Source organism: Elgaria multicarinata, chromosome 11 (assembly GCF_023053635.1).
Source record: "Elgaria multicarinata webbii isolate HBS135686 ecotype San Diego chromosome 11, rElgMul1.1.pri, whole genome shotgun sequence".
NCBI lineage: Eukaryota > Metazoa > Chordata > Lepidosauria > Squamata > Anguidae > Elgaria > Elgaria multicarinata.
In genome coordinates this window covers 46,054,122-46,080,938 of record NC_086181.1, presented here as the reverse complement: position 1 = coordinate 46,080,938, position 26,817 = coordinate 46,054,122, and the positions used below count along the sequence as shown (strand labels likewise).

The 26,817-nt window shown below is 50.4% G+C and overlaps 1 protein-coding gene across 1 annotated transcript; it reads left to right on the top strand.

The window, feature by feature from the left end:
• The first annotated feature begins 184 nt into the window (after window positions 1–184).
• On the top strand, window positions 185–16,106 carry LOC134406946 (thyroid receptor-interacting protein 6-like). Its single transcript, XM_063138643.1, is given in 11 exon segments — window positions 185–242; window positions 2,853–3,068; window positions 7,335–7,450; window positions 9,403–9,522; window positions 9,621–10,316; window positions 10,979–11,069; window positions 12,487–12,503; window positions 12,505–12,657; window positions 14,590–14,768; window positions 15,014–15,134; window positions 15,906–16,106. Coding segments are annotated over 10 exon segments (1,830 nt in total). The 5' UTR covers window positions 185–242; window positions 2,853–2,863; the 3' UTR covers window positions 16,038–16,106.
• Window positions 16,107–26,817: the final 10,711 nt, after the last annotated feature.

Here is a 26,817-nt window from a genome sequence, read left to right as displayed (position 1 = left end):
CCCTCCCCCCACCGGAAGTGGCAGGAATTCCCAGGCTCCACGTGACGCTCTGGAATGCGGTGACGTCACCCGGGGGTCCATTATTATTAAAAAAAAAAAAGTTTCTTTTGGGGCGAAAAAAAAGTTTGAAAGAAACTTTCCCTCGTTTCCTTTTTTCCTCGCTGCTGCTCCGCCGGGCGGGGATCGAACCTGCGGCGCTGGGGGACCAAGGCGGAGGGCCGCTGGCGCGCGCCCGGGATCAGGTGAGCCCCGGGGGAGAGCCACCCCACTCCCGCTAGCATTGGGGCAGGCAGGAGTGGCGGGGGCGGGGGGGGGATAGTCCGATGTGGTCTTTGGGGGGCGGGGGAGGAAGAGGGGGGCTCCGGCCCCCTCTATGGGCGGGCTCACTTGCTCCCCCTTGAAGGATCAGCGCTCCCTTTCCAGGGACCCTTCTCTTTCGCTCCCCGCCCTATTTCTGTATTTTCCAAATGGGTTAGGAGAAGGGGGATCCCGACTCCCTCCCCCCCCCTTATTCTGCATTGTGCCCCCACTGCATTGGGGCGAGTAGGGGGCTTCTCCTCCTTCCCCCCCACCCGCAATTGTGGGGTATCAGCGCTCCTGAAAGTGTAAGGCTCAAGTCCGCCCCCCCCCCAAATGACTCCTGGGTTCTCTGTTGAATCATGGTAAGGGGGGGACCCCGGGGGTCTAGGGGGAGAAAAGGCTTTGGAAGCAGGACCCCTGGGTTCTGAGCTGGGGAAGTGGGGTGTAGCAGCGCTCTGTCTCAGCCGGGGATGGCTACAGTGGAAGGACGACTGCCTCGGAGCATGTGCAGAGCCCCTTCCCTTTCCAGCACAGGGCCTGGCGTTGGAGCTAAATGGGGGGCGGAGGGGGGGCTTCCAAGGAGGCCAGAGCCTCCTGCATGATTTGTTTAGGAGAAGAAGTGCTGCTGAGTAGGACAGGGGGCAAAACCGTACTTTTACAAAGTTTGCCCAAATTGGGCTACGAAGACGAGACACCCACCCACACCTGTGCAGTGCATGTTCTCACCTGGCTTGAGAATCTGTTGCTAAGGCTTCCATTCTCAATTTACAGAGCTGAAACCGGCATCCCTCAACTGGGGGGTCCCTCTCGGGGTAATGGACTGCAAACCCCATCATCTGGGATGAAGGGAGTTGTAGTCCATCACCTGGGAGCGGCCCCAGGTTCGGGAATGATGGTGCTAAGTGGTTCCTTCATCGCCACCTCTGCTTTCTTGCTGACGGCCCTTTTGGGAAAGGATCCGTGAAGTCCCCCCTCGGTCCGTTTATTTAGGTTTTCCTTGGCTTTGCTTAAGATTTGGAAAGAACCCTCCTTTCTCATTCCTCCCCCCCCCCCCGCTGCTTCCAAGTTATTTGCCCCATGGACTCCTCTCTGCTGGGCCAGGCAATGGTGCAGGAGGGTGCCCCTTCTTCTGTGGCTGTTGCTCATTGCAAGGGTGGGGTGGGGGCTTTCATTCATGAGCTTCAGGATTTCTCTTGTGGGGTCCTGCCAAACCTACTCTCTCTATTAGCCCTCTTAGAACACAAAAGCCAGGTAACGGTCCGAGCGAGGGGTGCGTGACCCTTCCTAGGGTCCTAAAATGCTGCAAGCCCAGTTGAAATTCTCTTGAAATCCTCCCCGGCATTTTCATTTATTATATTTTTACCCCATCTGTCTTCGAGCGGCACATGTGGTTTCCCAACCTGCTCACCTATGTTATCCTCACAACAACCCTGCGAGGTAGGTTAGGCTGAGCAAGAGAGAGGGAGAGAGAGAAAGAAAACTTTATGGGTCTTCCAGTCCAAGCACTTGGCTGCTTCACCGCTTTCAGTTTTTATTTCGGGTGACATCTGCCGTGGTAAACCGTCCTCATATTACAGGATTTAAAAAGAATATATCGCGCAGCCCCGGTAACGTGGCAATTCATAAACCCCACTGAAAAGTGGAATGGAAATTCACGTCTTTTTATATCCGGATCTGCTCTTTAAAGAAAACAGAAGCATTTTATGATGCTGGATTATTCTCCAGTTGTATTCTGGCTGGGTGCTTGTCTTTTAGCTTCCTGGGCTTCCAGAGCAGAGACCAGAGGCCTCTTTTCAGTTGTTTTGTCCTGAAATCAGGCTGGGCAAAAAGAAATAAAAGGTGGGATTTCTCAAACCCTTCTAGTAAATCCTCCCGAGTGAAGGGAGTTTCCATGGGCACAGAGGAAGGGTGTGTTTGTGTGTGAGAGAAGGCTACGGTGGTTAACACAGCCAAAGGTATGTTCTCATGAGTGGCGACGGAGTGAATCAGATGACAAAACTCTTAGCTGCTTGACTAATTATTGTACGTACACACATACTTCCCGTTTTGTTGGTGGAAAATAGAACCCAGGAGTCCTGGCTCCCAGAATCCTCTCTGCCCCCACTTCTGAGACCAGACCAGGAGTCCCGGCTCCCAGAATCCTCTCTGCCCCCACTTCTGAGACTAGCCCAGGAGTCCTGGCTCCCAGAATCCTCTCTGCCCCCACTTCTGAGGCCAGCCCAGAAGTCCTGTCTCCCAGAATTCTCTCTGCCCCCACTTCTGAGACCAGACCAGCAGTCCTGTCTCCCAGAATCCTCTCTGCCCCCACTTCTGAGGCTAGCCCAAGAGTCCTGTCTCCCAGAATCCTCTCCGCCCCCACTTCTGAGACCAGCCTAGGAGTCCTGTCTCCCAGAATCCTCTCTGCCCCCACTTCTGAGGCCAGCCCAGGAGTCCTGTCTCCCAGAATCCTCTCTGCTCCCACTTCTGAGACCAGCCCAGCAGTCCTGTCTCCCAGAATCCTCTCTGCCCCAACCTGATTCTTTTGCTCCTTGTTTTGCTTCTGTTTCACCTAGCTTCCCTCGTGATGTCTGGCCCCACCTGGCTTCCCCCGAAGCAGGTGACTGTCCCAGGCCAGCCTGGCATCACGGTTTCTGCCCCAGCGCTCTGCAAGCCCCAGAAGAGTTTTGCCTCAGTCCCTGCTGCCCCCAAACCCGCCTACGGAGCTCAGGAGGCCAATGGAACCATGAGCGCCACGGGGCCGTCTCCTCGCTACCAGCCCCCGATCCCAGGTAATTTGGTTCGGTGCTAATTAACCGGGTTGAGTCGAAGAATGGATTCTTAATCTGGGGGCGGGGTGTGTGTGTGTGTGTCTACATAATTCTGCAACGGTTCGTCTCTCTGCTACTTCTCTTTGCAAAATGCTCCTTCCTCTTGCTGTTTGTACGGGACAAACAGCACAGACCGAGGGAAAACAATCTCTCCGTGGCAGAAGCGGGACTCGAATCGAGGTCTCCGAGTCCAGCTGTTTTTATTCTAGCCTGTACTGGCTCTTGGTTGGAGACTCTTGACCAGAAACGTCTAGAATTGCAATTTCTTGGCCTCAGCCCTTTGCAGGCTCTGGCTTGTGGCTCGATTTAATCTGTTCGCTTCCGCGTTGCCCGTGTTTCGTTGCCGGTTTAGCAAGTGAGGGTATCTTTCGCCTTTGAGCGTTGCCTTGGGGAAGAGAAGATAATGGCGTCGGGGGGGGAGGAACCTGACCGGGAGCCCGGAAGATGACCGGGGGCAGAAATAGTAAATTGGGTGGAGAAAATAGTTGCTCCTTTGGAATAGTTCTGGGCCTTATGGTCACCGGCTGAATTCGAAAGGTGGTGAATATTTTCAGCAGCCTTCCCCAACTGGGGGCCGCCCCGATGTGTGGGACGACAACTCCCAGAATCCCCCAGCCAGCTGGCTGGGGGATTCTGGGAGTTGTCGTCCCACACATCGGGGCGGCCCCCAGTTGGGGAAGGCTGTCAAAGACCGAGTGAATGGAAATATTTCTTGAACCTAGCGACCGACCAACTGTTGGGACTCATTGCCGCTGGATTTGGTGTGTCTCTCTTCATAGAATCATAGAACAGCAGAGTTGGAAGGGGCCTACAAGGCCATCGAGTCCAACCCCCTGCTCAATGCAGGAATCCACCCTAAAGCATCCCTGACAGATGGCTGTCCAGCTGCCTCTTGAATGACTCTTGTTGCAAAAGGGTGATTTTTGAAGGATTTGCAAGAGATGAGGCCGGACGTATCACTTGGTGTCTACCGCCAGTGGTAGCCAGACAGGGAAACACTCATATTCAGAGATATGGTCGAGGAACAAGAGAGGAATAAACCCAGCATGCCCTAATCTTTCTGTTTTGCCACCGCTGGGGGAGAGAAGGAACGGCCCGCTAGCTAAGCAGATCGCTGCTTAGAGCTGGATTCACTCGGTCCCCTGGGATAGGAAGAGGCCCACAAAACTTTGGCTGAACTTAATGGCAAGTCAGGTGTTTCTAGTAGCTGTTTTCTTCCTGCTCTGCAAAGGCAGAGTAGCGGTGTCCTTTTTGTACCCGCTGGGTGTGTGTGAAGAAGTTCCTGGGGAAGAATCATAGAATCATAAAATAGCAGAGTTGGAAGGGGCCAACAAGGCCATCCAGTCCAACCCCCTGCTCAATGCAGGAATCCACCCTAAAGCATCCCTGACAGAGGGTTGTCCTGCTGCCTCTTGAAGGCCTCTAGTGTGGGAAAGCCCACAACCTCCCTAGATCACTGCTTCCATGGTCGTACTGCTCTAACAGTCAGGACGTTTTTCCTGATGTCCAGCTGGAATCTGGCTTCCTGTCACTTGAGCCCGTTATTCCGTGTCCTGCACTCTGGGAGGATCGAGAAGAGATCCTGGCCCTCCTCTGTAAGACAACCTTTTACGTATTTGAAGAGTGCTATCATGACTCCCCTCAGCCTTCTCTTCTCCAGGCTAAACATGCCCAGTTCTTTCAGTCTCTCTTCATAGGGCTTTTTTTCCAGACCCCTGATCATCCTGGTTGCCCTCCTCTGGACACACTCCAGCTTGTCTGCATCCTTCTTGAATTGTGGAGCCCCAGAACTGGACGCAATACTCTAGATGAGGCCTAACCAGGGCCGAATAGAGAAGAACCAGGACCTCACGTGATTTGGAAGCTATACTTCTATTAATGCAGCCCAAAATAGCATTTGCCTTTCTTGCAGCCATATCGCACTGTTGGCTCATATTCAGCTTGAGATCTACAGCAATTCCAAGATCCTTCTTGTTTGTAGTATTGCTGAGCCAAGTGTCCCCCATCTTGTAACTGTGCATTTGGTTTCTATTCCCTAAATGTAGAACTTGGCATTTATCCCTATTAAATGTCATTCTGTTGTTTTCAGCCCAGCACTCCAGCCTATCAAGATCCCTTTGAAGTTTGTTTCTGTCTTCCAGGGTATTAGCTATCCCACCCAATTTGGTGCCATCTGCAAATATGATCAGCGTTCCCTGCACCTCCTCGTCCAAATCATTAATAAAAATGTTGAAGAGCACTGGGCCCAAGACTGAGCCCTGCGATACCCCACTCGTTACCCCACTCCAGTTTGAGAAGGTTCCATTGATAAGTACTCTTTGAGTCCGATTCTGTAGCCAACTGTGGATCCACCTGATAGTTGTTCCATCTAGCCCACTTTTAGCTAGTTTGTTAATCAGAATATCATGGGGCACTTTGTCGAAAGCTTTGCTGAAGTCAAGATATATGACGTCCACAGCATTCCCACGGTCCACAAGGGAGGTTACCCGATCAAAAAATGAGGTTAAATTAGTCTGACAGGATTTGTTCCTGACAAATACATGTTGGCTTCTAGTAACCACTGCATTGAATTTGGGCCTCTGTGTTTGGCTGGGGGAGGCTGAGAGTTCTAGCCTCCAACCCAGCACAGGAAAAGAGCTTTCTTTTTGGCTACTAAAATGTCGAGGGTGGCAATGGGATATTCCAGACTAACAGGATTGCTTTCCGGCCTCCGTGGCAACCTAGCGGCTGTATTGGTTGCACCCTAAGAACATTGCAGGGATGTGGACGCACTGATTCTATGTGTGGCCTGGGAAATACAAGCGTAGACCCCTGCCCAGGGGCAGGAAGCAGAGGTTCCAGGACGAGAGTCATGGGTGCAGGCCTTGCCCTACCAAGGTGGCCATTGTACATGAGCTGGGGCGCATGACCCCGATATAACTGGGTGGTGATGTTCCAGCGGAAAGGTCTCGCGTGCCTCTGAATCTAGACTTGGACCTCGGAGCTCTCTTGCATTCAAGCTCATTAACTGTGGAGATATTTCTTCAAAGCAGAGTGTAAAAAGCAAGGCTGAAGCAATGCACGGACAGAGGTGTGGGGAAATCCTAATTTCATATATGTACCGAGACGAAAGGGATCCAGGAGTCATGGCGGAAACTTTGATAAAATGTTGTCCCGGTGTGTCGCTGCTGCAAAAGGGCAAATTCTATGTTGGGGGTCATTTGGAATCTTAAATAAAACTGTGAAAATCATCCTGCCTGGATATTAATCCATGGTGCGGCCACACTTGATATATTTTATTGTTGTAACCCCGGCCAAGAAATGTCTTAAATAAATAAATAGAAATAAATAAATTGGAATACTGTGTATAGTTCTGGTCAAAATACTTTTTTAAAAATAGATATTGTGAAGATGGAAAAGGTGCAGAAAAGGATAACTAAAATGATCCAGGGTCTGGAGCATCTCCCCTATAGGTTACAACAACTGGAATTGTTTAGCTTGGAAAAAAAGGATGAGTAAGAAAAGACATGATAGAGGTGTACAAAATGATGCCTGGTGTGGAAAATGTGGAGAGGGAGACATTTTTCTGCCTCTCTCAAAATACTAGAACCCAACGGGGTCATTATCCCATGAATCAAAGATCGTAGAATCATAGTATAGTAGAGTTGGAGGGTCCTATAAGGCCATCTAGTCCAACCCCCTGCTCAGTGCAGGAATCCACCTTAAAGCATCCCTGATAGACGGCTGCCCAGCTGCCTCTTGAAGGCCTCTAGTGTGGGAGAGCCCACAACCTCCCTAGCTGGTGGGAGATTCAGGACAGATAAAAGGAAGGAGTACTTCCCACAGTGCAGAGCCAAATTATGGAATTTCCCACCAAAAGATGTAATGAAGGCTTTGAAAAGGCACCGGACAAATTCATGCAGGGGAAGGCTGTCAGTGGCTACTCGCCCTGATGGCTACGTGCCACCTCCAGTATCAGAGACAGTGCGTACTTCTGTACACCAGTTGCTGGGGAGGGTGCTGTTGCACTCATGTCCTGCGTGTGGGCACTGGGGAAGATGGGAGTTGAAGTCCCCCACACATCTGGAGGGCACCAGGTTGGGGAAGGCTGATGTAGGCTGCACTTGCAGGCAGGCTGTGTCTTTTCCATGTTGTCATGTTGTGGGGTCGGGGGGGGGGGGCACTGCCCGTCCGCTCCGTTTCCTCCTTCCTCCATCTGTCTGTCTCTGTCTGCCTCTCCTCCGCCAGGGCCTCCTTCCCTTCCCCAGGATTCCACGGCTGAGCATCATTTCTCCTGTGCAAACGAGCGCCGCGGATCAGCGGGCTCCTGGGGCAGCGTTTCTCCGCCCGGCTATCCCCTGCAGGTGAGCGGGGCTGGGGGTCGGGAGTGGGGGAGGGGAAGCGTACGTGGAGCTGGCGGCAGCGTGGGGGGTGGGGGTGGGGGTGGGGGTGGAATGCTTCGGATTTTAAGGCGCCACGAGCTGATTTCGAGCAGAACAGGAAAACTTCCCGATCGGTGCCTGCTTCTGGATCCTCGTTCCAGCTGCGGGTATTTGGGGAGGGGGGACTGTTGGCCCCGGAGGCACGGTGGTGGGTCACGGCTGCCCCAGTGAACTGTCATCCAGGGTGGGATGCTCCTCTAAACGAGGGGTCCGGCCAGAGTATGACCCCTTGAAAGATGCCACTTCCTTCCTTCCTTCCTTCCTTCCTTCCTTCCTTCTTTAACCAATTTCCCACTATGTGTAACCTATTATTATTATTATTATTATTATTATTATTATTATTAATTAAATTATTATCATTATTTTATTTATTACATTTCTATACTGCCCCATAGCCGAAGCTGTCTGGGCGGTTTACAAAAGATTAAAACACGGAACATTAAAAACAAATATACAAAATGTAAAAGCATAAAAGCAGATTGCATACATGCAAACAGATTACTCCCCCGAAACACACAAACACACACACACACACACACACACACACACACACACACACACACACACAGAGAGCTCCTGTGCATGATATAGTTGCGTGGCAGGCAGAAATTCAGAAGGTGCAGTCCTCCTGATGTAGAGAAGTCGTATGAATGCCAAAAGTGTGGAAAGAGCTTTTCTCACAGGGCAAACCTTAATCGACATCAAAAAATTCACTCCAGTGAGAAGCCATAAAAGTGCTCAGAGTTTGCTGGTTTTAAATTTTGGACATCTGTTTTTTAATTTTCATTGTTTTTAACTGTTGTAAACCACCCAGAGAGCTTCTGCTATGGGGCAGTATATAAATATAATAAATAAATAAATAAAGATAGAGGAGGGGTGGGCAGAAAGTATTATTTATTTATTTTATTCCATTTTTTTTTTTTTTAGACCAACCGATAGCCGAAGCTCTCTGGGCAGTTCACATAAGATAAAAACACGGAACATTAAAAACAAATATACAAAATGTAAAAGCATAAAAACAGATTGCATACATGCAAACAGATTACTCCTCCGACACACACACACAGCGCTCCTGTGCATGTTATAGTTGCATGGCAGGCAGAAATTCAGAAGGTGCAGTCCTCCTGGGGTAGAGGAGGGGTGGGCAGAAAGTATTATTTATTTATTTTATTGCAATTTTTTTTTTAGACCAACCCATAGCTGAAGCTCTCTGGGCAGTTCACATAAGATAAAAACACTTAAAAACAATATACAACAATTAAAAACCACAAAAACGTGCAATACGCACATACATTTAAAACCACTATAAGAACTTTAAAAACGATGAGCCGAAAAAACCGGACCCAGGCTCATTACGTATTGCTAAATGCCCGGGAGTAGAGAAAAGACTTGACCTGGCGCCGAAAAGATGACAATGTCAGCGCCAGGCGGGCCTCGTCAGGGAGATTGTTCCACAGTTGGGGGGCCGCCCCAGAGAAGGCCCTCTCTCTTATGTCGCCATCCTCCGAACTTCCCTCGGAGTAAGCACGTGGAGGAGGACCTGGAATGTTGAGTAGACCTTCAATGCCCCTTGACTTTTCCCCATGCTGGCAGGGATTTCTGGGAATTGTAAACCTACACCTCTGCCCACCCCTGGCGTGGACCAATATGGAAACCTCCCCTCTCCCCCCGCCCCAGTTAAAGGCATAGAAGCCCTGCTAGGGAACGTGGCATCAGTTCTGTGGATCCTGCCGTTGTCAAGACCTTCTGACAATCTTCTCATTCCTGGCTTCCTCCTGCCCCCACCTCCTCTCCCTCTTTGGCTCCAAACAGTCAGAAGGGCCCCCGTCCATTAATCTCTTTCCCCCACCCCACCCCTCATCTGTGCCTCCCAGCCGGGGGTCTCCCTGGACCAGGCCCCGCACCGTCCATCCAGTATCGACGTCCAGATCGACTCGCTCACCAGCATGCTGGCTGACATGGAGGACGCCAGGAACCGCCGGGGCGAGAGGCAGGTCAGAAAGCCGGCCTGGAATTTGGGGAAAGCGGGTGGGTCTCCTCGTGGCCTTCCCCCACAGCTGGTGCCTGACTCGCATTTCCTCCTGTTCTGCAGAACGTGGACTCCACGCCGTATCCTCCCGGCCTGCCACAGCCTGGGGTGGCCAAATCGACAGCGTCCTACAAACCGGGCCTTTCCGGAAGCTTCTCTCCCGCCAAGCCTGCCGCCTTCTCCACCGACACCTACACCAAGAGCGGGCCCTACGGGGGCCCACCGTCGCCGGCAGCGTCTTACCCGCCTGCCTCGGGGCTGCCTTCTCAATACGGGGCTCCTGTTTCGAGCGATCCCTACGCCGCGGGCTACCACCGGGCGGCCGCAGCTCCCAGACCGTACCCCCAGCCCACGCCGGCCTCTTACGCCACGGCGTCTTCCTCCGCCGGCCCCCCATTCAACGTCCAGGTGAAGGTGGCCCAGCCGGTGCTGGGCTACAACCAGCCGCGGCGCAGGGCTGAACAGGCCTATGGGCCGCCGTCCCCCCGTCTGGGCTATGGAGCCAAGCCTCCCCCGCAGTACGCCTCGGAGCCGGGGGTCAGAGGCCGGCCCCATGACACTGAGCCGTGGTATCCGGAGCCCCCCTCGTACGGCCGGCGGCTGGTCGAGGGGGAGTTCTACGCTGGGCCCGGAGGACACGCCAAGCTGGGGGCGCCGGTGGGGCAGTACCAGCCTGGGCTGATCAAGCCAGGGAAGGAGGAGTTGGCCGTCGCCTCGCAGATGCCGGCCAGCACCGGAGGGCTGAGGTACCAACACCAGGTAAAGGCAGCTGAGGCAGGGAACTGGGGAAAGGCAGGGGGGACCTGAACTCCATCCGTCTCTTAGCGGGGGACGAGGGACGGCGGGTGGGAATATGGCACCGAGAGTTTGGAGGAAAGAATGCAGTGTGTGTGTGTGTGTGACAGGGGAGGAGCCTTAAGTGTGGTGGCCCCTTTCGTGGAACACCCTCTGGAGGCCAAGCAGGCGCAAATGTCGCGCTGTTTCCGGCACCTCCTGAAAACATCTTTATTTCAGGAAGCCTCCCTTGACTGACCAGCCACAGTTTTTATCAGAATTCTAATTCCAACATGGACGTTTAGTCTTTTATTCTATTTTGTATCTTGTATTATTTATTTATTTATTTATTTATTATAAATAAATAAATAAATAAATTTATTTATTTGAGCCCCGGCAATGGAGAATGGGCGCTGGGGCTGACCTCTGGCGAGTCAGCGACTGAAGCGAAAGCTGGCCTCTGTCTTTAGTGAGGCAGCCCCCTCCATGTGGGCCGGGACTTACTAGGTCTCATAGAGAAGTCCCTGCCCCTAGGGGCTTACAATCTGAAATTGACCATGGAGAAACGACAGAGGGGGCCAGGTATGTTTCCACTTTGAAGTCAGAGTTGATGATTCTTCCCTTCGTTCTCTCGCCTTTCTTCACAGGCTCCGCCGAGCCGCCCCGAAGAGGAGCTGGACCGGCTCACGAAGAAACTGGTGTACGACATGAACAACCCGCCTTCTGGCGAATATTTCGGTGAGGCTTCTGGGCTTACGGAACTCACTGCCTCATGGAGGAGAAAGACCGTTTCCTCCCTAGAACCCAACGGGGTCATTCTCCCATGCAGCGGATTGGTAGGAGATTCAGGACAGATAAAAGGAAGGACTTCGTCACACAGTGCAGAGTTAGGAATTTCCTACCACAAGTTGTGGTGATGGCCACCCATTTGGGTGGCTTTAAAAGGGGGCTGGATCAATTCCTGGAGGAGAAGGCGATCCATGGCTGCTAGCCCCGATGGCTATGTACTACCTCTAGTATCCAAGGCAGTAAGCCTGTGTGCACCAGTTGCTGGGGAACATGGGTGGGAGGGTGCTGTTACACCATGTTCTGCTTTGTTGGTCCCTGGTTGACAGCTGGTTGGCCACTGTGAACAGAATATTGAACTAGATGGACCCTTGGTCTGATCCACAGGGCTCTTCTTACGTTCTTAAGAGAGGCTTGTAGACACGAGGACTGTATAGAACCTCCACCTTCAGGAGATGCCTACCTCCAAATCCCGGGATCATGATTTATTTATTTATTTATTTTATTATTGCATTTATATCCTGCCTTTTTTCCCCTGCAAGGAACCCAAAGCAGTGTACATAATCCTTCTCCTCCTCTCCATTTTATCCTCCCAACAACCCTGTGAGGTGGGTTGAGCTGAGAGCCTGTGACTGGTCCAAAGTCAACCAGTGGGTTTCCATGGCTGAGTGGGGACTAGAACCCGGATCTCCCGACTCCCAGTCCGTCACTCTAGCCACTACGCCACACTGGCTCTGTACCAGAAGGGGAGGCTGTTGCTACCTTTGGCTGGTTGTTGTCCAGCTGCCTCCCCAAGAGGCAGGTGGACAGTCCTCTGTCAGGGATGCTGTAGGGTGGATTCCTGCATTGAGCAGGGGTTGGACTCGATGGCCTTGTAGGCCCCTTCCAACTCTGCTATTCTAGGATTCTGTGATTTCCTCCACCGCTTCCCAGGAGTATCTGGTCAGCTGCAGGTTCAAGTGGATCCATAGCCCGATCCAAGCAGGGCTCTGTCCGTCTGCTCAGCCAGTCGTAACAATATGTAACCCGTGTGCTCTGGGACCACGTACCAGTACCCGTGGCTGGTTGGGAACAACAGAAAAGGAGACCTGTTTGCATCCATCTTGTGCACATCGGCTCAGTCTTGTTAGAAGTCCAGTGCTGTAATAAGGGATTTTTTAGGGTCCAATCCAGTGGGGCACTTGGGATGTTCTTAGAAAAGTGGCAGGTATGACTTTTCGCTGTCCCAAGATTGGTGCTTAAGCGTGGAGGTGGGACTTGGGAGGCGATGCAGGGTGGAGCCGCCGAGAGTGAGGGGTGGGTTTGATAGCCGCGCTCTTCATGGCCCCTAAACCCGTTTCCCTGCCTGCCCCCTCCGCCCTCCTTGCAGGCCGCTGCGCCCGGTGCGGGGGAGAACGTGGTTGGCGACGGCACGGGCTGTGTCGCCATGGACCAGGTCTTCCACGTCGAGTGCTTCACCTGCGCCACGTGCCGCTGTCGTCTCCGTGGGCAGCCATTCTACGCCATCGACCGGCGTTCCTACTGTGAATCCTGCTACATCGTGAGTGGGGAAGGCTTTGGAGGAGTATGAGACCCAGGCATCCGGGAGGAGGTTGGAGGAGCGGAGTCCGGGAGCTGGGGGCCTCTGAAATACCTGGGTGCCCTCTGGGGTTTTGATCTGGAGGCTGCAGCTTCAGTGGAGCGAGAGCAGTGGCGAAGAATCGTCTTCTTAGCAGCCCGCAATGACCCCTACCCACTAACAAAACGCAGAGCAACTCACGCAATGCAGATCCCGCTTTGCCAAGAGCGGCCGCCATGCCCACAAAGCAGATGGCTTTAGCAAGTGAGCCAAGCCACAGACGACAGGTAGACGCCGACAGTTTCCCGGGGACGCTTGTCACTGGTAACTTGGCCAGACCCACGAGCGTGAGCAAAATGTGCCTGCTGAGTTCTCTTCCCCACCCCACCATCCCTTCCAAAACATTGTTGAGCACAAGTTCATCCGGCTGAAATGTCCTCGTTGTTTTGACAGGCACTAAAAAAGGGAGAGAATGTATGTATACACAAACACACACACACGAACACACACACACACACACACTGCCACTGCATCCTTCCTTCTTCTCTTTTTTTTTAAAAAAAATTACAGTCAGGGTGCGGCCAGCTAGGCAATGTACATGGTTACAGAGGCTCTTTTTTTAACTTTAAATATATATTATCCTTTCCTACAACCAAGTGTTGTTTATTCCTGAATCAATGTGTTTAGTATGAGGGGAGCAAAACCAAACTCCCATTTTATTCCCGCAGCCATAACAGTGCAATGATTTCAGTGGGTTTAAAATGCAAAACAGCCCTTGAACAGAGTACTTCTTTCTTTCTTCCTTCCTTCCTTCCTTCCTCCTCCTTCTCCTCCTCCTCCTCTCTTCTTCTTCTTCTTCTTCTTCTTCTTCTTCTTCTTCTTCTTCTTCTTCTTCTTCTTCTTCTTCTTCTTCTTCTTCTTCTTCTTCTTCTTCTTCTTCTTCTTCCCCCTCCTCCTCCTCTCTTCTTCTTCTTCTTCTTCTTCTTCTTCTTCTTCTTCTTCTTCTTCTTCTTCTTCTTCTTCTCCTCCCTCCTCCTCCTCCTCCTCCTCCTCCTCCTCCTCCTCCTCCTCCTCCTCTCTTCTTCTTCTTCTTCTTCTTCTTCTTCTTCTTCTTCTTCTTCTTCTTCTTCTTCTTCTTCTTCTTCTTCTTCTTCTTCTCCTCCCTCCTCCTCCTCCTCCTCCTCCTCCTCCTCCTCCTCCTCCTCCTCCTCCTCCTCTTCTTCTTCTTCTTCTTCTTCTTCTTCTTCTTCTTCTTCTTCTTCTTCTTCTTCTTCTTCTTCTTCTTCTTCTTCTTCTCCTCCCTCCTCCTCCTCCTCCTCCTCCTCCTCCTCCTCCTCCTCCTCCTCTTCTCTTCTTCTTCTTCTTCTTCTTCTTCTTCTTCTTCTTCTTCTTCTTCTTCTTCTTCTTCTTTTTTCTTCTTCTTCATCGTCTTTGTCTTTTCTTTCTTTTTCTTTTTTTTAAATCAGGGATTGCCAACAGTTTTGGCCTTGCTCTAACTCATCAGGAACAGAGAACTGGGGAGGGAAAAGCGAAACGTCAGCGTTGTGCTTTGCAACTAAACTAATACAAAATGGCTCCTGTAAGACTATTGAGTCCAGAGTCTAAAATGACTTAAAGCCATCAAGACTCCCTATAACTCCCATAAGCCCTAGCTAGCCTAACCAATGGTGAAGGATCATGGGAATTGTTGGCCCAAACATCCTTCAGTGTGTGTGTGTGTGTGTGTGGGTTGTTTTATTTGTTCTTCTACACCAGTCTTCCTCAACCTGGGGCGCTCCAGATGTGTTGGACTGCATTTCCCAGAATGCCCCAGCCAGCTGGCTGAGGCATTCTGGGAGTTGTAGTCCAACACATCTGGAGCGCCCCAGGTTGAGGAAGGCTGTTCTACACCCACCCAACTTTTTTATCCTCTAGGTGACTTTGGAGAAATGTTCTATGTGCTCCAAGCCCATCATGGACCGGATCCTGCGCGCCATGGGCAAAGCTTACCACCCCCAGTGCTTCACTTGTGTCGTCTGCCACCGATGCCTGGATGGGGTCCCTTTCACCGTGGACGCCACGAGCCAGATCCACTGCATTGAAGATTTCCACCGGTAAACGCCCCCCCCCCTCCGCTCTCTGCCACGGGAACCCACCTGCCTGGCTAGTTATGGGTGGGTTTCCAACTCTTCCCGTACGACAGCCTCCCTCAATGGGGTGCCTGTGGATGATGGGGGTTGCAGTCCAACACACCTGGCGAGGTTGCGGGGCGCTGTTTTGGAGCATTTTATGGGCAAAAGCCCTGTTTCCTCCTCCTACACCGCCCCCTGACTCCTCTCAACGCTTTTCTTCCCCGTAGGAAGTTTGCCCCACGCTGTTCGGTGTGTGGAAACGCCATCATGCCGGAACCCGGGCAGGAGGAGACGGTGCGGATCGTCGCTCTAGACCGCAGTTTTCATATCGGCTGCTACAAATGCGAGGTGAGGAAACAGAAAAGGTTCGTGGGCGTCTTACCCGGACGTCTCCATCTTCTCATGATGATGACAAATCGATGATGGTGATTGGTCCCAACACATTTTAAACCAGGAGCAGGGAACCTCGGCCCTGCTGGTCAAATCCAGGTCTTTTGGGGTCCCAAGAGGATCCCCAAACCCCCCTTTCCCTTGACCCCAAATCATTTGTGAATTGATTTTTTTGGCCTGACCCACTACTGGAAGACGTCTTCACACCCCGAGACCTTCCCAAAACTGAATTCAGGCTGAAAGCGGTTGGCTAGCCTTGCTTGAAACAAATTATAATGAGGAGGCTTTGTTCTACAACAGTTGCAGGAGTAAGAGGACATGTGAGCATGTACAAAGTGCCTGAGGAACAGCAGCCTAACTCTCCCCCCCCCCCCCCCCGGAGCTGGAATTGGGTGTCAGGGGCTTCAGCTAGCAAGACGTCGGCTCCCATGCCTTCCTCTCTGAACGGCAGTTCAGGACGCCTGGGTTCTAGGAAGGGAAGTTGGGTCACAGAATGGGGCGGGTGCAAGGAGAAATAGTGGGGATGCAGCCAGTAGAGGCTGGTGGCTCAGATGTCCTTGGAGAGTTCCTTTAGAGTCCTGACTGAAACCTGGAGCGGATTCACTGCCCCTCTGACATCAGAGCCACCTGCCTCCACTGGATCCAGCATTCTGGGGTGAGGTGGGGGGGGGGGGCGCTTGCCTTTCACCTTTCACCATTCTTTCTCTCCTCTCCCCCCCCCCCCCCCAGGAGTGTGGGCTGCTCCTCTCCTCCGAGGGAGAAGGCCGGGGCTGCTACCCGCTGGACGGCCATATCCTCTGCAAGAGCTGCAGCGCGCGGCGGATCCAGGAGCTCTCCTCCAAGATCACCACGGACTGCTGAGGTGTGGGCAGGCAAGGGGAGCAGCCCTCTACCTCTCCTCTCCTCCTCCCCGCCACCTCCTCAAGCCTCCTGGGGTCTCTGGGTTTTTGCCTTGTTACCTGCTCTTGCCTTCAACTCCACCTGCTATCAGGATCGTCTTTCCCCTCCAACGAGTTCCTAGAAGTCCGAATCATACCTCATTTTTTTGGTAATAGTAGAAGCCCCCCTCCCCGCCCCCCCTCCCATCTGTGTGGGGTGAGTGTCCGGTTGTCAGGGGCGAGGGTCCCAGCCATGCCAAGGTGTGCACCTCAACCCCCCCTCCCTCACTCCAGGTATGAGGTGCTATTCCCTCCTCCCCATCCCCTTACTGTCTTTCCTTCTCCCGGGGGAGGTGGCCCTCCAATTGCACCCCCTGCATATCTTGGGGCAGAACGGGAGATGGAGGGTCTCTGTTTTCTCGCCACCCCACAGCATAAAATCCCCGATCCCCAAACCCATAAGCCTCGAGGGGCCCCAAACCCATAAGCTGGTCTTAGCTGGTTAGTATGGGGCTTACGTGCCATTTCTCTCCTCTCCCCTCCCCTCTCGCCCCCTTGTTCATGTATAATAGAAGACCCACCAGCCCTTCTGGACTCTGCAGTTTGGGATCTAGAATTCCTGGGTCCTGCCCTCAACTCCTGGTGGTGGTGGCGTTTTTAAGCTGGCTCCAGTGTTGAAGTCCATTCTCTTACACACTGGATGATTATTAATATTTTTTTAATAAAACTTCCCCCACCCCCATCGTCCTCTGACTTCTTAACCACAGGGTGTGTTGTGCGCGCTTGTGTGTCTTTTGTGTCAAAATTTAATAAAGATGTGTCAAACCTCATGGTGCGTTTGCTGCTTTTGTGGGGCTCCCCCCCCCTCTCTCTCTCTCACACACACACTTTCTCTTTCTCACACACACACACACACACACTCGTACACACACTCTCACACACACTTTCTCACACACACACACTTTCTCACACACACACTCACACACACTTTCTCTTTCACACACATACACACACACACACTCGTACACACACTCTCACACACACTTTCTCACACACACACTTTCTCACACACACACTCACACACACTTTCTCTTTCACACACACACACACACACTCGTACACACACTCACACACACTTTCTCACACACTCACACTTTCTCACACACACTCACACACATTCTCTCACACACACTTTCTCTCATACACAAACACTCTCACACACACACACACACACTTTCTCACTCACACACACTCTCTCCCTCACACACACTTTCGCTCTCACACACTCACACACATTCTCTCTCACACTCTTACACACACACACTTTTCTCTCTCACACACTTTCTCTCTCACACACACACTTCTCACACACACTTTCTCTCTCTCACACACACACACTCACACACATTCTCTCTCTCACACACACTCTCTCACACACACTTTCTCTCACACACACACTCACACACACTTTCTCACTCACACACACTCTCTCTCTCCCTCACACACACTTTCTCTCTCACATACACACTCACACACATTCTCTCTCACACTTACACACACACTTTCTCTCATACACACACTTTCTCTCTCTCACACACACACACTTTCTCACACACACTTTCTCACACACTCACTTTCACACACAAACACTCTCTCTCTCACACACACACACACACACTTTCTCTCTCACACACACACACTTTCTCACACACATACGCACACTGCTTCACTTAGAAGCTACAGAGAAACCACAATTGCAGACTTGGAAGTAAAAATACTTCTCTGTGCAAGCAGGCAGAAAACTTTTTTTTTTTGGTAAACTGGGTGAGTCTTAAACTTTTTCTGCTGCCTCTTCTCAAACGTGCTCCAAATTACTTACTTGGCTACACACTAACAAGTGAGCTAGTGAAACATCTAAAACGGTGTAATAATAATAATAATAATAATAATAATAATAATAATAATAATAATTTATTTATTACCTGCCTCTCCCTTTGGCTACCAGTTATCTTGACTGAAAACAGAAATTCTTACATTCATGGCTGTCGAAAGAGAATGAGGCAGGTTTGGAAGATGACCGAGGTGCCCATTAGCTCATCTGAGGGCAATCCGAGCGCGTTGAGAAAAGCGGGGTGCTGGGATTTGTTTTTCTAAAAAATATTTTATTAAATACGTTGAACTCAAAAATCAAGAATAAACATAAATCTATGCACATCAATACTTATTCTATATCCCTCTCCGCACTTGGTCGATTACATCCGATCACAGCACTAAATATGAAAATAGAAGTATCTCATTAATTGCGACACATCCGACAAAGTATTTCAAGAAGATGGTTGATTATCTGTTTTTTTAATGAGTCCCACAGATTTCTATAGGCTTCTGCCAAAGTGGTTCTATTTGATTCCTTTTTCATGTAGTCTATATATTTCTGCCTGTCCGTCCTGAAAGTATCTCTTTTCTTTATCCCTCTATGTCAGCCTTCCTCAACCTAGGGCGCTCCAGATGTGTTGGACTGCATCTCCCAGAATGCCCCAGCCAGCCGAGCTGGCTGGGGCATTCTGGGAGTTGTAGTCCAACACATCTGGAGCGCCCCAGGTTGAGGAAAGCTGCTCAACTTTTCATTTATTGCGATGTCCCAGATTTTCTTTCTCCACAGTGATACTGTCAGCATCCACGCTGTCTTCCAATTACCTGGTATTAATTGCCTTTCGGCTGTTAACATAAAACCAATTAAGAATTTTTCTTTTACCTCTCTATTTTCTTTAACATATTCAATAAATCTACCACCTTTTTTCTTACTACCCCACCCCACCCCCTCAAAACCCCAAATCTCTAGCTGGGTAAAGAGAGAAGGGTTGAACATGGGGGGATTTTAAGCCAATATTGCCTTGTTGATGGCTTAGGGCAGCCTTCCCCAACGTGGCGCCCTCCAACTCCCAGTATTCCCAGGCTAAGGCATAGAGTTACTATTAGTTCTACGACTTGGGTTGCAATTTCTAGAGAAGTCGCTATGTCAGCCTGTTGCAGCCAAAACCGCTGAGCCTAGCACCTTTGAAAGTCCAATGGATATTATCCTGGTGAGAGCTCTTGTGGGTAGCATCTGCTTCATGTGATGCGTGAAGCCACAGGTAAATAATCGCCCACCTAGGTGTGTAGGATTGCAACTCCCATGGTCACCAGGTTGAGGACGAATGGCTGGCTTATTCCACAGTATCATTTGTTAGTCTTCAAGTTGCCACAAGGGTCTTTGTTTAATTTAGGTAATTTTTATTATGTGCCCAAAAAGCTGAGATGGTTGCCTTCGACCGAGTCAGACCCTGGATCCATCCATCCCTTTATTGCTGAGGGCTTTCCGGTATTTCAGGCAGGAGATTTTCCACCCGTGCCTGGAGATGACAGGATTGAACCCTCTCTGCATGCAAAGCTGGGCTTCTACTACTGAGTCATGGTCCATCCCCCAACCTTCAGGCGTTGGGGCTCTACTTTGTTTTTCACTAGACCCTGGAGGACCACCAACCCCGGAGCTAGGGGCAAAAATAGTAGCTCAGAATGATGGGCACAGTGGAGTCCTGTGGAACTCACTACCACTATGGAATCTGCTACCACCAGATACAGCGGTGGCCACCAATTTGGATGGCTTTAAAAGGAGATTCCTGGAGGAGAAGGCGGCTGTCAATGGCTACTTGTCCTGATGGCTAGTGTACCCAAACACTACGTTCAACATCCAAGGTCCTCCTCCGAGTGTCTACTCTGAGGGAAGCTTGGAGGGTGACGACACAAGAGAGAGGGCCTTCTCTGTGGTGGCCCCCCAACTGTGGAACAATCTCCCTGACGAGGCCCGCCTGGCGCTGACATTGTCATCTTTTCGGCGCCAGGTCAAGTCTTTTCTCTACTCCCAGGCATTTAGCAATATGTAATGACTGTGGGTCTGGGTTTTTTTTGGCTCATCGTTTATAAAGTTGTCATAGTGGTTTTAAATGTATGTGTATTTTGCATGCCTTTGTGGTTTTTAATCTTTGTATATTGTTTTTAAGTGTTTTTATCTTATGTGAACCGCCCAGAGAGCTTCGGCTATGGGGCGGGGGATATAAATGCAATAAATAAATAAAATAAATATGTGCTACCTACAGTAGCAGAGGCAGTAAGCCTGTGTGCACCAGTTGCTGGGGAACATGGGTGGGAGGGTGCTGTTGCACCATGTCCTGCTTGTGAGTCCCTGGTTGGCAGCTGGTTGGCGACTGTGTGAACAGAGTGCTGGGCTAGATGGACCCTTGGTCTGATCCAGCAGGGCTCTTCTCTAAAGGAGCTTTTTCCAAGGTGCAAAGCCAGAGGGCCTTCAGCATTCTGACTGAAACCTGAAGCGGATTCACTACCCAACTGACATCGGAGTCACCCACCTCCGCTGGGTGGACATTGTGAATTAAGGCTGACAACTCTTACCCAGAGGACCTTTTCTTCTGCCGCTCCCAGTTTGTGGAATGACCTGCCGGGAGAGATTCGTCAACTTAACAGTCTTCCAGAATTTAAGAAAGCCATAAAGACTGGTCTGTTCCAGCAGGCCTACCCAGTGGAATTTTAAGATGCCTTTTAATAATGTAATAATATATGTTTTTAATCAATTATATGTATTTTATGGTGTTTTGTATTTGTGTTGTACCCTGCTTCGATCCAGAGGGAGAAGCGGGTAAGAAATTTATTATTATTATTATTATTATTATTATTATTATTATTATTATTATTATTATTATTATTTTATAAAATTTATTTTATAATTGCTGTTTTAAATTTGTATTTTAAATTTGTATTTTTGCATTGCTGCTGTTTTTGTCTTGGTTGTGCTTTTATATTGTATTTTATATTATGGTTTTATACTGTTGTTTTATACTTGAATTGTCTTAATTTTGTAAACCGCCCAGAGAGCTTCGGCTATTGGGCGGTATAGAAATGCAATAAATAAATAAATTATTATTATTATTATTATTATTATTATTATTATTATTAATCTGTCCCCTTTCAGAACATTTCTCCTCCTGTATTCTCAGGGGGCTGTTTTTATACGTACTTTCAAATCCTCCATAATGTGGCACCTTTAAATGTGTCTCCCCTTTTCACCATTCTTGGAGCCCTGCCTTCCTCTTCAGGGGTGCTCTCCAGCATCCCCCTCCCCACTCACTATTGGCTGCAGCCCCCCCCCCCCGATCCCCCCCTCACTCAATTTCTGGCCCCCTCCTCGCAGGCTTGCGTCCCTCATTGGCTGCCACCCTCCTGGGCTGGACTTTTACTGGCTGCTTTCCCAGCTGCAGAAACTGATGGTCTGTATAGAAAGGTGGGCAGAGAACACCTGTCTCCCAGCCTGGTGTGTGTCCCCACCCCGACACTCACTCACACACGAAGCACACACTGCAAGCATGAGGTCTCTGCAGCTTCATTTGGTCCTGCTACTTGTTGGCTCAATGCTAACAACTCTGGTCTCTGACAGCCCCGTGGAGCTCCAATTCCTAGACAGCGAGGTGAGTTTTGGGGGAACAAGTTGGGGAAAGGATTCGCCAAATGCAGTTTTTAGGGGTACCAGGGCATTAAGGGTTAAAATTGGTGGAGATATGGGGGGGTCCCCTGATGGAAGAGACAGAATGGAGATTTCCTCCTGCAGCCATGGATCCCTTCGAGAAAGACAATATTCCCAACCTGGTGCTCTCCAGTTGTGTTGGAATACAACTCCCATCATCCCCAGCCAGCATGCGAAAGTGGGAGTTGCAGTCCAACACATCTGGAGGACTGCAGAGTGTTTTGGGGGCAGCCTTCCCCCAACCTGTGTTGGATGGCATCTCCCATCATCCCCAGACAGGGGAGTGGGTTGGGATTCCTCCTGGCTTTGTTCCCAAATTCAGGGAACTGATGTGTGGGGGTGTCGGCTGTGGGGACCCACAGCCTTGGAGATTGTGGACCTCGTCTCCCGAATTTGGGAAGGAGCTTCTGTTGCTCCAGGGGGCATCAGGCTAAAATGAAAGGAAGGAATGAGGAAGCAGATTGCGGCAAAACATTAGGAGAAACGTCCCAGCCGTAAGCGTTGTTTGTGGAATAGACCACCGTCTCGAGAGGTGCGGGTGGGTGAGTGTCCTTCTTCGCTGGAGGTATTTAAGCAGAGGTTGGTCGGCCCTCTGTTGGGGAAGTTGCAAAATGCCTACAGTGGGCAGGGGGTGGACTAGATGACCTCAGAGGTACCTTCAACTCTCCTATGCTATTATTCTAGGGAGCTGAACCAAACTGGGTGCGAGTCAAGACAGGTGCAAATCTTCCTGATGGAGGCGAGGCAATTTGTGAACTAAATTTATGAAATGGAAGGCAGGAGAGGCAGGGTCAATGTACCATGTAGGAATGGGGAGGGGAGGGGGTTTGCTGTTGTTTTAGTGAGAGTCTCAAACTATTCAGAGCGTGCCATCAATTTATATGGTGCTTCCTGAAGCCTCAGGGGCCAGGCCTCTGCCCCGAGGAACTTAAAATCTACCGTGTTGACAGGGGTGAGAAGACCGGGGAAAGGGGCAGGTAATCTTCCCCCCATGCCTGACCCGGCTCTGGAGAGAGCACGGCCCCTTGCTGTAAAGCAGCTACAGATAGTAGAAGGATTGTAAAAAGGGAAAGGGTCGCCTGTCTTTTCTAGATTGCATTTCAAAAAGGAAGCCATTCGCTCCCACCAGCCTCTAGCTCTGCGTTTATGTTGCCGGCCGACTTTTGAAGGGCCTCAAAGGCACCCACCCACTTGACTACACCTTGTGCTCAGGGCCGGTGCTACCATAGAGGCCACTCAACCTAGAGCACCAAGGTAAGGGGGGCACCGAACGCTGCACCCGGAAGCTGCTCTCCCGCAGTGGCTCTGAGAGGGCAGCTTCCAGGTGCGCCGTTCCGAAGCCGCCCGCACACCCAAGCAGCATGGTTTCTCTTCGGCTGGGCGCCCACCCAGCCGAAGTGAAGCCATGCCCGTCCCCCACTCCAGCATCCTGGCTTCGCTTCAGCTGGGTGGGCACCCAGTTGAAGCAAAGCCAGGACGCTGGGGCGGGCGGCTTTGGAATGGTGCGCCCGGAAGTCGCTCTCCCAGAGCGGCTTCTGGCCGGGTGCGCCGTTCCGAAGCCGCCCGCCCCAGTGTCCTGGCTTTGCTTCAGCTGGGCATCCACCCAGACGAAGTGAAGCCACGCCTACCCACCCCAACCCAGCGTTCTGGCTTTGCTTCAGCTGGGTGGACAAGATGGCGCCCCGCACCCGGGTACACTGGGGTGGGGATGGGGATGGGTGAAAGCAGCTCACCTGCGTAGGGCGCAAAATAGTCTGGCACCGGCCCTGCTTGTGCTTGTCTTTATTTCTCTGGTCTCACCTGTCTCTGCCTCCCCCCTCCCTAAACAGGACTCCTCCGGCCGTCTAGCCCTGCGAGCCATCTCCGGCCTTCTCCGAGACCACCACCACCACCACCACCATGCCGGCTCCCATCGGTTGGCCTCCCACCCACCCGGCCCTTGGCAGCCCCCTCGGGAACGCAAAGCCGGCTGCAAGGCCTTCTTCTGGAAAACCCTGACCGCCTGTTAGCTTTTCCCTCGCTGCTCCTTGGTGGGAGAGAGGAGGCAGGGATGCCTTGGCCTGCGTTGTACCTTTGTCCTTGTCCTCCCCAGAGGTGGTGGCCCCAAGGAGACGTGTCCCGTCCCAGCAGCAAGAGAGACGCCCTTCACAAGGACGAAGGACGGCGCAGAAACTCTTCATCCCAAAAGCAGACTTGGAGTGAGTGTCAGAAAGCCTCTTGTCACGGACTTGTTGACTCTTGGTGGTTCCCTCTGCTTAAAGATGCAGAATGGAGCTCTTGGACCAGCTAAGAGATCTCCAACATGGTGGCTGGTTGGCACCTGTGTGCTCACAACACCTCTGGGTGACCCTATGGAAAGGAGGACCGGGCTCCTGTATCTTTAACAGTTGCATAGAAAAGGGCATTTCAGCAGGTGTCATTTGCATGTGTGCAGCACCTGGAGAAATCCCCTCTTCATCATAATAGTTAAAGTATCTAGAGTGACCAGATACAAAAGAGGGCAGCTTTAACGATTATGATGAAGAGGGGATTTCTCCAGGTGCTGCATGCATGCAAATAACACCTGCTGAAATGCCCTTTTCAATACAACTGTTAAAGATACATGAGCCCGGTCCTTCTTTCCATAGGGTCACCCTATCTGATTTTTAGTTTTAAGGTGCAATGCTATGCATGTCAGGCCAGCAAAACGTCTTACAGCGTGGCTAGCTGAGCAATACTGGGCATTTTAGGACTTCCCCCTCCCCTGCTTAAAAATGTATAAGATAGAGCCTTTGGGTTACTTCTTTTTAAAAGTTTGACTTTGGCATGGGGCAAAGTGAAGCCCTGGTCTCCCCATGGCCCCCAAATTCATCCTTCGGAAATAAGGGGTGGCCTCAGACCAGTTTGTTGTTTTGAAATGTAGCAGCTGCCCAGAAAATAATAATAATAATAATAATAATAATAATAATAATAATAATAATAATAATAATAATAATAATAATTTGGGGTGGTAGGGTGGGTCCTGAGGGGCTACGGGGATGATTTGGTATTTGGGCCTCAGCATCCTCTTCTACTTTATTCTGATTTTCTTGGCCAAGTTCCTTGTCTATGAACCTCATCAGTTTGCCTTCACTGGCATCGCCTTCAGCAGCCATTTTGTGAGGGTGCCCACAACACGCTTTCCGTGAGGGTTTTCATCTCCAAGCCCCAAAGCTGTGCTTACTGTACCCTTTCAAAGCTGCTGACTTTCGTTGCCAGTTCTGGATCCTCCCTCCCTCCCTCCTCCTCTCCACCCAGATTTACAGGGGTCACAAACCTCCCACCTGACGCAGAGTTCAGGGCGACCTCCTCTTCCCCCACTCTCATCCCTACAAAACAACAACAATGTTGTGTTAACGGCTAGGTAGAGTGCAGTGGTTTCTGTGGATCGCGTGCGTTACTCTGTCTGCTTGCTCAGAGTTGCCATGCCTGTGGAACATTAACTTTGAGAGCATTGTAACATGTTGTTGGTTGGAATAAAATGTGGTCTGCTTGCATTTCCCGTCTCTTTCGTGGTGATATTTTTGCTCATCAGATCAAATTCCCAGATGCTCAGAGGCCAGTTTCCGGGGGCTCAGTGTGTCTATTAAATTCAGCATTACTGGGGGGAAAAAAGGCACCCAAGAGTGCTGTACAATTATTTGAACATCCCCAACTGAAAATGTGTGTGGGGGAAGTGGACTGGATTGGTCCCAAGAGCCCTCCAGATGTGTTGGACTACAATTCCCATAACCCCCACATGGACATTGTAGTCTACCACATTTGGAAGGTGCCAGTATGGAGAAAGCTACCAAATGCAAGCTGCTGAGATCCTTCTGCCGTCAGCCATCCAAGCTCAATATGGATATACCGTATATCTAAGATGCACTTTTTTCCCCATATAAACATCTCTAAAAACGGGGTGCATCTTAGAATCGCGGGTGCGTTTATTATTTCTTAGAATCAAAGCTTTTTTTCTATTGATGGTACTGAAATTAATGTGTGTCTTACAATCGATGGCGTCTTACAATCAAAGAAATACGGTATGTATAAGTTCTGGAAACTACCTTTCTACTTTCATCTGAATCTACAAAGTGGGGTGGGTGCGTGGGCGTGATTGATTCTACAAAGTGGTGGGGGGACATGATTGATTCTTCTGCCAAATGTTTCTTTTGGGGGTGGTATGGAAGGAATTTTTACAGCCCTTGTCACAGGTATATTTTTGGAGCACCTGAACAGAATTCTCCAATCCTTTATACTTTCACAAGAAGGGGACCAAAAAAATGGAGCAGCCAATGTTGGGTGGGTGGGAAATCCTTCCTTCACTTCTCCATCAGTCCACATAGTCCTGAGTTTTAATGCCGACAATCCTTGAATTGCTATGTTTGCACTGCAAGGGCAGCTTTTATGCATGCTTACTCCGAAGTAAGCCCCAACACATGCGTGCTTAGGAAGGGAATAGGTGTCACTCACTCCTAATGACAACACACATTCCATTTTCCATCCAAAATACACGTCCTTCGTGATCGGACATAGATTACAAAATCAGAAGCAACGAGTTTATGACATGAGAGCACCTTCCCACAACCTGGTGCTCCTCAGTTGAATTGGACTACAATTCCCATCATTCCTGATCAGCATGACCAGCAGTAAGAAAAGAAAGCCAGGCCTGTTGAATTACCTGGCTGTTGTGTGGTGCCTGAAAGCACGCAAAAGGGAGAAATCCAGACGCAACAAGGCACTTCTGTCAGCTGTCTTTAACAGGGTATAGTGTTTTATTGAAATTGAGGGGTGTGTTTTTTGCTATTGAAATGGTTTTAAAATTTTGTATACTGGCATTTTATGCTGTATTTTATTATCTTGTGAATTATTGTGAACCGTTTGGAGCGCTTCCGCTATTGAACTAAATAAATAAATACAAATAAGTCATACTTAGAGTAGACCCATTTAAATCAATGGAATTTAAGCCCTAGTGGGTCTGCTCTAAGTAGGACTAAGTATGGATCCAACCCCAGGTGTGCTGGAGTTGAAGCTCAGTGGGATAGTAGCCCTGCTTTGAATGCAGAAAGTGTTCAGGTTCAATTCCAAGCATCCCCAGGTGAGGTGAGGAAAGAATCCTGCTTGAAATCCTGGCTGGAGAACCACTTCCAATCAGTATCAACAAAACTGGGCTAAATTGCACCCATGGCCTGACTCA